The following is a 10,837-nucleotide window of genomic DNA, read 5'->3' on the forward strand; positions in this document are numbered from 1 at the left end:
GCTTGCTGACCGAAAGGTTGGTGGTTCGAATCTGGGGAACTGGATGCGCTCCTGCTGTTAGCCCCCGCTTCTGCCAACCTAGCAGTTCGAAAACATGCAAATGTGAATAGATCAATAGGTACCGCTATGGTGGGAAGGTAACAGCACTCCATGCCAGCCACATGACCTTGGAGGTGTCTATAGACAACGCCGGCTCTGCAGATACCTCACAAAACGCATACCTCACGATGCTGAGTATACATGCTAGCTGTATTATATGTGGAGACCTCCTTAGCGTGGGCATTCAGTTCTCTTCCTCCAAATGAGAGCCACGTTTTCCCTCTTTGCAGACGTCGGCAACTGCTGCGATGTTGTCTCGGTGGACAAGTCGTTCGGGCGCAACAAGCTCCTTGCTAAGGACAAGGCTGTTTACGCCTCCCCCGAAAACCTGAAAATATTTGAGGAGCAAAGACAGGTGAGCAGCAATTTGTGTGTATTTTTAAAAATATTTTTTAATTATTTTATCGTAGTTTGATACATTTGTTACACATTGTTTATTTACAGCAGATTCGTATTATTCAATGCAATCTATCATACTTTAATTTGTGTATATATGTGTGTTCCTGGCTGTTTTAAGTCTACTTTTTGGGCATCTTTGTGGTCCCTTTGCAAGACTTTGTTGTGATACCTGCAGCTTTGTGTGTCTGAACTGTGTCCTAAATTTGGAAGAGATATTTCAGATAGATAGATAGACAGAATCCTAGAGCTGGAAGGGTATAATTGCATAGTACAATATCTATATAAATAAAAATGTAATGTTTGTTTGTGGGATTAAAGAACTCAAAAACCACTGGACAAATTGACACCAAATTTGGACACAAGACCCCTCTCAGGCCAATGAGTGACCATCACTCATCAAAACACTGAAAAACACAGCAGAAGGGACTTAAAAAGTTTTAAAAACCCCAAAAAATATTACAACACATGCACAAAACCACACACACACACACATATATATACACAAACACACATAGATACACACATATATGCACATACACACACAAAACAAATACACAGAAAAATAAGGGAGGGAGAGAAGGAAGGAAAGAAAGAAGGGTAGAGAAGGATGGAGGGAGAGAAGGAAAGAAAGAAAAGTAGAGAAGGAAGGAGGGAAGGAGAGAAAGAAGGAAAGAAGCGTAGAGGAGGAAGGAAAGGAGGGAAGGAGAGAAAAAAGTTAGAGAAGGAAGAAAGGAAGGAGAGAAAGAAAGAGGTAGAGAAGGAAGGAGGGAAAGAGAGAAAGAAGGGTAGAGAAGGAAGGAGAGAAAGAGAGAAAGAAGTAGGGAAAAAAGGAGGGAAAGGAGAGAAAGAAGGAAAGAAAAAAGGGTAGAGAAGGAGAGAGAGAAAGAGGGAAAGAAGGAGGGAAGGAGAGAGAAAGAAGGGGAAGGAAGGAGAGAAGGAGGGAGAGAAAGTGGGAAAGGAGAGAAGGAAAGAAAGAAGGATAGAGAAGAAGGAAAAGAAGGAGGGGAGGGGAGAAAGACAGGTAGAGAAGGAGAGGAAGAGAGAGAGAAGGAGGGAGAGAAGGAGGGGAGAAGGAAATAAAGAAAGAGAAGGAGGGAAAGGCGGAGGGAAGGAGAGAAAGAAGGGTAGAGAAGGAGGGGGAAGAGAAGGAGAGAGAGAAAGGGAAAGAAGGAGAGAAGGGTAGAGAAGGAAGGAGGGAAGGAGAGAAAGAAGGGTAGAGAAGGACGGAGAGAGAGAAAGGGAAAGAAGGGTAGAGAAGGAAGGAAGGAGAGAAGGAGAGGAAAAGAAGGGGGAGAAGGAAAGAAAGGAAGGTAGAGAAGGAAGGAAGGAGAGGAGGCGGGAGAGAGAAGGGGGAAGGAAAGAAGGAGGGGAGAAGGAAAGAAAGAAAGGTAGAGAAGGAAGGAAGGAGAGAAGGAAAATAAAGTGAAAGAGAGAAGGAATGAAAAAGAGAAAGAAGGAAGGGAGGGAGGGAGGAAGGAAGGAGGGAAGGAAGGAGGGAAGGAAGGATGGAACCAAAGAGCAAAGGAAGCGAGAAAAGAAACAGGTAAAGAAGGAAGAAAGAAAGGAAGGAAGTAAAGAAGGAAGGAAGTAAAGAGGGAAAGAAGGAGAGAAATAAAGGAGAGAAAGAGGGAGGGAAGGTTGGCCACAGCAACGCGTGGCGGGCACAGCTAGTAGTAATATATAATACTGATTCTGTACTATGCTAATAATATAATATATTGTATGTATATATATCTTGTAAGCCGTTCTGAGTCCCCCATAAATAAATAAATAAATAAGACCAACCCCCTTCTGCTGTGAAGAAAGACACAATATGACCCCTCCTGACAGATGGCCATCTAGCTGAATCATAACAACAACAGTAATGTTTACAATCCGCTCTTCTCTTGTCGTAAGGGTTGACTTCTTCCAATGCTGTGCGTATTATAGCATCTGTGCTGCAATTATTGTGTTGAGCAGAGCTTTGTGGTTTAGTGAGTTTGTTTATTTGGCATTCCCAGTGAAAATAATCCGGTTTCTATCTTTATGTTTTAGCTCCGTTTGGAAGGAAAGTTGCCGAAACTCCAAACCCACACGGCCGTGAAAGTGAGTTGACTTCTTTAGCTATGAAGAGGTTTTTAATTGATTTTAAGGGGTTTCACTGTTTCTTTTTAATACTATTAATATGTCATTATATTTTAACATTTGTATACCGTATGTACTCGAGTATAAGCTGACTCGAATATAAGCTGAGACACCTAATTTTACCACAAATGACTAGGAAAACGTATTGACTTGAATATAAGCCCAAAATAGGAAATGCAGCAGCAACTGGTCAATTTCAAAATCAAAATAGATGCCAATAAATTTACATTAATTGAGGCATCATGCGGTTAAGTGTTTTTGAATATTGACATAAAACTGCTGCTTAATAATAAAGTAAAATAATAATAATGTAAAATAATAATGTAAAATAATAAATGTCATAATAATAATAGTAAAGTAAAATAAATGTAATAATAATAAATAGTGAAAAATAATAAATGTCATAATAATAAATAGAGTAAAATAATGTAATAACAACAATAATAAAGTATAATAATAAATGTAATAATAGCAATAACTGGAGTAAAATAATAAACGTAATAATAATATCAAATAGAGTAAAATAATAAATGTAATAACAACTAGAGTAAAATATTAAATGTACTAATAACAAACAGAATAAGATAATAAATGTAATAATAGCAATAATTGTAGTAAAATAATAAACGTAATAATAATAACAGTAAAATAATAAATGTAATAATAGAGTAAAATAATAAATGTAGTAAGAACAATAATAATAAAGTAAAATAATAATTTATTAATAATTATAATAACTAGAGTAAAATGATAAATGTAATAATAACAATAACTAGACTAAAATAATGAATGTAATAATAGCAATGACTGGAGTAAAATAATAAATGTAATAAGAACAATAATAATAAAGTAAAATAATAAATGTAATAATAATAATAATAAAGTAAAATAATAATGTATTAATTAATTAAATTAAATTAAATTAAATAATTATAATAACTAGACTAAAATAATAAATGTAATAATAATAGAATAAAATAGTAAATGTAATAATAACAAACAATAAAATAATAAATGTCATAATAGCAATAATGAGTAAAATTATAAATGTAATAATAGAAAAAAAATAATTGTAATAATAACAAACAGAATAAAATAATAAATGTAATAATAGTAATAACTGGAGTAAAATAATAAATATAATAATAACAACAAATAGAGTAAAATAATAAATGTAATAACAACAATAATAAAGTATAATAATAAATGTAATAACAACAACTAGAGTAAAATAATAAATGTAATAAGAACAATAACAATAAAGTAAAATCATAATGTATTAATAATTATAATAACTAGAGTAAAATAATACATGTAGTAATAATAACTACAGTAAAATAATACATGTAATAATAACTACAGTAAAATAATACATGTAATAATAGTAATAACTGGAGTAAAATAATAAATGTAACAATAATAACAAATAGAGTAAAATAATACATGTAATAATAATAGAAAAAAATATTTGTAATAATAACAAACAAAATAATAAATGTAATAATAGCAATAACTGGAGTAAAATAATAAATGTTATAACAATAAATGTTATGACAATAACTAGAGTAAAATAATAAATGTAATAATAACAATAATAATAAAGTGAAATGATGCATGTATTAATAATTATAATAACTAGAGTAAAATGATAAATGTAATAATAACAATAACTAGAGTAAAATAATACATGTAATAATAATAGAATAAATATAATAATGGAGGAAAAAACCCCCTCCCCTAAACTACAAGCCCCATAATTCTGCAGGAAGAGGATTTGAAGGCACTCTTTCAGCTCTGGTGGGATAAGGCTAGGGATTCGATCTGTGCAACTTATTTCCAGAGTAATTCCAAAGGGTTTCTGTCATTTTCCTCCTTGCAGACTGTCCGGTTCCTGCGAAACTGTACCCTCGAAATTGGAGTGAACGAGTGTGAGCAGTTCGAGCTGACCAAGGAGATTGTGGCTCGCCACTTCCTCCGAAATGTGAGCGCCGCCATATTTTTTTTTAATTTCTGCATTTTCGTGCTGAAATTGTTTTGGTGGAAAGTCAGCCAGGTTAGGGTCTGTGGAACCATATCGTAACGCGTCAAATCCAAGGGCCGTGCAGCCCAACCCCATGCCAATCCAGGAAAAGCACAATCAAAGCCCTCCTGACAGGTGGCCACCCAGCTACTGCTTAAAACCCTCAAGAGAAGGAGACTCCAAGGAAGCATATTCCATTGTGGAACAGCTCAAGAAGTTCTTCCTACTAAATGTTTAGGTGGAATCTCTTTTCTTGCCATTTGAATCCATGGCTTTGTGCTCTGATCTTGGGAGAAGCAGAAAAGAGGCTTTGCCCCCTCCTCAAATGGGACATCCTTTCAGATATTTGCCTTAATTTGGCTGCATTATTTGTCTTTATCCAAACGTACTCTTCGATTTGTGTCTCTCATCATTCAGATCCCTTCCCTAAATCCTTCACTTCTCTGTCACAGAGCCCCTTCTCAAACTGAACTTACACAGGAGCTTCATGCAGTAGCTTTACACACAGCAGCCTTCACACTGGAGCATCCTCTCACACAAGCTTCTCACACCAAGGCCTACCTCATACTGAGGCCTTTCTCCCGCTGAGGCTTTCTCACACTCAGAGCTCTCTCAGACAGACACCTTTCTCCCACTGAGGTGAACTGACACTGAGGCCTACATCCCACTGAGGCCTACCTGCCACTGAGGCCTTCTCACACTGAGGGCTCTCTCAGACAGACACCTTTCTCCCACTGAGGTGAACTGACACTGAGGCCTACCTCACACTGGGGCCTTTCTCCCGCTGAAACTTTCTCACACTGAGGGCTCTCTCAGAGAGACACCTTTCTCCCACTGAGGTGAACTGACACTGAGGGCTACCTCCCACTGAGGCCTACCTCTCACTGGGGCTTTTCTCCCGCTGAAGCTTTCTCACACTGAGGGCTTTCTCAGACAGACACCTTTCTCCTACTGAGGTGAGCTGACACTGAGGCCTACCTCCCATTGAGGTCTTCTCACACTGAGGGATCTCTCACACTGAGGCCTTTCTCCTGCTAAGGCTGTCTCACACTGAGGCCTCTTTCAGACAGACACCTTTCTCCCAGTGAGGTGAACTGACACTGAGGCCTACCTCACACTGGGGCTTTTCTCCCGCTGAAGCTTTCTCACACTGAAGCTTTCTCACACTGAGGGCTCTCTCAGACAGACACCTTTCTCCCACTGTGGGGAGCTGACACTGAGGCCTACCTCCCATTGAGGTCTTCTCACACTGAGTGATCTCTCACACTGAGACCTTTCTCCTGCTAAGGCTTCCTCACACTGAGGCCTCTTTCAGACAGACACCTTTCTCACACTGAGGTGAACTGACACTGAGGTCTACCTCACACTGGGGCTTTCTCCCACTGAAGCTATCTCACACTGAGGGCTCTCTCAGACAGACACCTTTCTCCCACTGAGGTGAACTAACACTGAGACCTACCTCCCACTGAGGCCTTTCTCCCATTGAGGCCTTCTCACACTGAGGGCTCTCTCAGACTGACGGCTCTCTCACACTGAGGCAAACTATCATTGAGGCCCACTCACACTGAGGTCTCCCAAGGCCCTTCTCCTACAGAGACCTCTCACAGACTGAAGGCTACTAAACTACAGGCACACCTGCTAATACTCAACTGCAGCTTTTGTTGAGTCGTTGTATCCATTTAACCCTTTCAGTGCTTGACTCACATTTTTGTAATTAAAAATACCTAGTTAATTTTTAATATGTCTGAGATTGCCCTCAATAGTGCTATCATTTCTTCTTCAAATGTATCTGCGTTGGAGTTTCCCTGTTGACCACATCAACAAGCTCTTTGTTCTCTTCCTTCCAGCTCCGGGTCGTGGTGCCTCCGCATACAATGAAGCTCCCAGAAGAGCCCATCACAGAACTGGGTGATTACTGGTGTGATGTCACGGTAAGGAGAACTTCCTTCTAACATGGAGTCAAGTTAGAAGTTAGTCATGAAAGATATATGTCTCTAAAGCACTGCATCCAATGGAGTCTTTGTGTTTAGGATCTGGAATCTCTTAATTATGGGGAGTGAGAATAATACCGGGGGGGGTCTCACATTATAGGACCACAAGTGTTATATTTACTTTATTATTATTAATTTATTGATAATTTTATTAATTTTATTAATTTATTAATATAATAATAATAAATTAATAAATTATTATTATTATTATTATTATTATTTGATACACAACAAGATTAGTTCACAGCAAACAAGATCATCCTGCTGGCTGTTGTATTGGTTCCCACGTCGGACACTTCCCAAGTGTCTAGGATTGTGTGATGTATCGGCGAATACTGAGTGCAGATCCGAGGCCTTCTCACACTGAGGGCTCTCTCAGACAGACATCTTACTAACACTGAGGCCTAGCTCACACAACAAGATGAGTACACAGCAAACATGATCACTCTGTTGGCTGTTGTATTGGATCACACGTCGGACACTTCCTAAATGTCTAGGACTGTGTGATGCATCGGTAAATAATGCATGCAGATCCGAGGCCTTCTCACACTGAGGGTTCTCTCAGACAGACACCTTACTCAAACTGAGGCCTTCCACTACTGAAGCCTACTAACACTGAGGCCTAGCTCACACAACAAGATGAGTACACAGCAAACATGATCACTCTACTAGCTGTTGCATTGGATCACACGTCAGATGCTTCCTAAATGTCTAGGACTGTGTGATGCATCGGTAAATAATGCTTGCAGATCTGAGGCCTTCTCACACTGAGGGCTCTCTCAGACAGATCACTGTGCTGGCTGTTATATTGGATCCCACATCGGACGCTTCCCAAGTGTCTAGGATTGTGTGATGTATTGGTGAATAATGCGAGCAGATCCAAGGCCTTCTCACACTGAGGGCTCTCTCAGACAGACACCTTACTCAAACTGAGGCCTTCCACTACTGAAGCCTACTAACACTGAGGCCTACCTCACACAACAAGATGAGTACACAGCAAACATGATCACTCAGCTGGCTGTTGTGTTGGATCACACGTCGGACACTTCCCAAATGTCTAGGACTGTGTGATGCATCGGTAAATAATGCGTGAAGGCCTTCTCACACTGAGGGTTCTCTCAGACAGACACCTTACTAACACTGAGGTCTTCCAATACTGAAGCCTACTAACACTGAGGCCTACCTCACACAATGAGATGAGTACACAACAAAAAAGATCACTGTGCTGGCTGTTGTATTGGATCACACTCAAATGTCTAGGACTGTGTGATGCATCGGTAAATAATGCATGCAGGTCCGAGGCATTCTCACACTGAGGGCTCTCTCAGACAGACACCTTACTAACACGCAAATGTCTAGGACTTTGTGATGCATCGGTAAATAATGCGTGCAGATCCAAGGCCTTCTCACACTGAGGGCCCTCTCAGACAGACACCTTACTAACACTGAGGCCTTCCAATATTGAAGCCTACTAACACTGAGGCCTACCTCACACAATGAGATGAGTACACAACAAACAAGATCACTGTGCTGGCTGTTGTATTGAATCAGACATCGGACACTTCCCAAGTGTCCAGGACTGTGTGATGCATCGGTAAATAATGCATGCAGATCCGAGGCCTTCTCACACTGAGGGCTCTCTCAGACAGACACTTTACTAACACTGAGGCTTTCCAATACTGAAGCCTACTAACGCTCACACAACAAGATGAGTACACAACAAAGATCATCACTCTGCTGGCTGTGACACTTCTGTCCATTCAAGAGGAGATAGAGAAATGTTTGTTGTAGGAACCCCTCTTTTGTAAACAAGTCGGTCAGGTCTTTCTGTCTTTTCTGTCTCTCTCCCAAGCGTTGTGGTTTCCGCTTCAGGGCACCCACCTCTCCCATCTTCTGCCTCCTTGTGTTGTAGGTGAATGGTCTTGACACCATCCGAGTCCCAATGTCTGTGGTGCAGCAGGCGTACCCCAAATCCAGGGGTCAGCGGTTCTGGCTGGCCCGGCACGAGCCAGAGGCCACCACGCCTGAGCAGTAATGTGGGTTTGGGAAGCAGACAACAACCTGGATGCGATCCGGAAACGGAGCCCGACATCACTTTGGGTTTGGACTGGATCTCTCCCTCTGTGCAGAACGGGATTCCCCCATATTTGAGGACCAAAGGGGGTGGTACCTGACGGTGGGAGGTCACGTGTCACTGTCTGAAATGGCTTTTGAGGAACAAGGTTTAATTCCACGGAGTGCGTTTCTGAACACACCTCCCAGAGATGCAGGAGAAGTACGAACATCATGTCAATAAAAAATGTCTCTGTTCATGTTGAATACTTTAGTGAGACCTGTCTCCTTAGGTTGTGGAGGATACATGGAAAGAATAGCAACCGTGTTCTCGAAGGCTTTCGTGGCCAGAATCACTGGGTTGTTGTGAGTTTTCCAGGCTGTTTTGGCCATGTTCCAGAAGCATTCTCTCCTGATGTTTTGCCCACATCTATGGAAGGCATCCTCAACCACCACCTGTCTCGCCCTCCTCCCAGCATGATGCCAAGAGGACAGTCTGAGGATCAGGGGAGGAGAATGGAGAGGGGGATTGGGGCAGTTACTGTGTGTCCCACCTTCCTCCCGGCATAAGGACGGTGCAAGCAGCCCCATCTTTATGCTGGGAGGGGGACTTGAAGAAGGCACGTGGCGGCTGAGAGCCCTCCGGAGCACTCTCAACCACCGCCTGTCTCGCCCTCCTCTCGGCATAATACCAAGAAGACCGCCTGAGGATCAGGAGAGGAGAATGGGGAGGGGGTTGGAGCAGTTATTGTATGTCCCGCGTTCCTCCCAGCATAAGGATGGTGCGAGCTGCCCCATCTTTATGCTGGGAGGAGGACTTGAAGAAGGCACGTGGTGGCTGAGAGCCCTCCGGAGCACTCTCAACCACGGTCTATCTCGCCCTCCTCCTGGCATAATACCAAGAGGACGGCCCACGGATCGGAGGAGGAGAATGGGGAGGGGGTTGGAGCAGTTATCGTATGTCCCGCGTTCCTCCCAGCATAATGATGGTGCGAGCTGCGCCAACTTTGTGCTGGGAGGACGGCTCGAAGAAGGCTCTCTCTGGAGCACTCTCAACCACCGCCTGTCTCACCCTCCTCCCAGCATAATATCAAGAGGACGGTCTGAGGATCAGAGGAGGAGAATGGGAAGGGGGTTGGAGCAGTTATTGTACGTCCCGCATTCCTCCCAGCACAAGGATGGTGCGAGCTGCCCCATCTTTATGCTGGGAGGAGGACTTGAAGAAGGCACGTGGTGGCTGAGAGCCCTCCGGAGCACTCTCAACCACTGTCTATCTCGCCCTCCTCCTGGCATAATACCAAGAGGACGGCCCACGGATCAGAGGAGGAGAATGGGGAGGGGGTTGGAGCAGTTATCGTATGTCCCGCGTTCCTCCCAGCATAAGCATGGTGCGAGCTGCCCCAACTTTGTGCTGGGAGGACGGCTCGAAGAAGGCACTCTCCGGAGCACTCTCAACCATCACCACCTGTCTCACCCTCCTCCCGAAATAATACCAAGAGGACAGCCCGATAATCAGAGGAGGAGAATGGGGAGGAGGGTTGGAGCAGTTATCGTATGTCCCGCCTTCCTCCCAGCATAAGGATGGTGCAAGCGGTCCCAACTTCGTGTTGGGAGGACGGCTCAAAGAAGCACTCTCTGGAGCACTCTCAACCACCGCCTGTCTCGTCCTCCTCCCGGGATAACACCAAGAGGACAGCCTGAGGATTGTGGGTGAAGGATGGGGGGATCGGGGCAGTTACCGCGGGTCCCGCCTATCTCTTGGCACAATGGTAGGGTGAGCAGGTTGTCCTCCCTTATGCTGGGAGGACAACCTGATGCTGGGAGGACAACCTCTCCTCACCCACTTTCTCTTGGCCCTGCCCTCCCGGCTGGACCCACAATACAGTCCCAAGACAACAAAGTTTGCCCATGCTTGGTATACACCATCACATTAGAGGCACTGTGATGTCAGAGGACATCTTGGCCATCACCTATGGCATCTTCCTTTGTTCCTCTGCCATGTTTCTTGGGACTGTTAAGTACGCGCCATTCAACTTCGATGTAAACAAATGTAAACAAATGGAATCATTCCATGCAGATAGCTGTGACAGTGGACCCACTTTGGATTCCAAGCATCAGAGTGGCCCTTCTGCAGGACTTGTGTTGATAACGT

General features: G+C 43.0%; 1 protein-coding gene across 1 annotated transcript in view; it reads left to right on the forward strand.

Annotated features, from left to right (window-relative positions):
- Positions 1–8,952, forward strand: part of MRPL9 (mitochondrial ribosomal protein L9) — a 12,187-nt gene extending 3,235 nt beyond the window's left edge. Inside the window, exons 3-7 of the mRNA XM_060758096.2 lie at positions 330–454; positions 2,533–2,583; positions 4,502–4,603; positions 6,490–6,573; positions 8,546–8,952. Of these exons, the coding sequence (XP_060614079.2) occupies positions 330–454; positions 2,533–2,583; positions 4,502–4,603; positions 6,490–6,573; positions 8,546–8,668 (485 nt within the window). The 3' untranslated portion in view covers positions 8,669–8,952. The remainder of the gene's footprint in view (positions 1–329; positions 455–2,532; positions 2,584–4,501; positions 4,604–6,489; positions 6,574–8,545) is intronic.
- The last annotated feature ends 1,885 nt before the right edge of the window (positions 8,953–10,837 follow it).

This window comes from Anolis sagrei, chromosome 12 (genome assembly GCF_037176765.1).
Source record: "Anolis sagrei isolate rAnoSag1 chromosome 12, rAnoSag1.mat, whole genome shotgun sequence".
In the NCBI taxonomy this organism is placed as follows: domain Eukaryota; kingdom Metazoa; phylum Chordata; class Lepidosauria; order Squamata; family Dactyloidae; genus Anolis; species Anolis sagrei.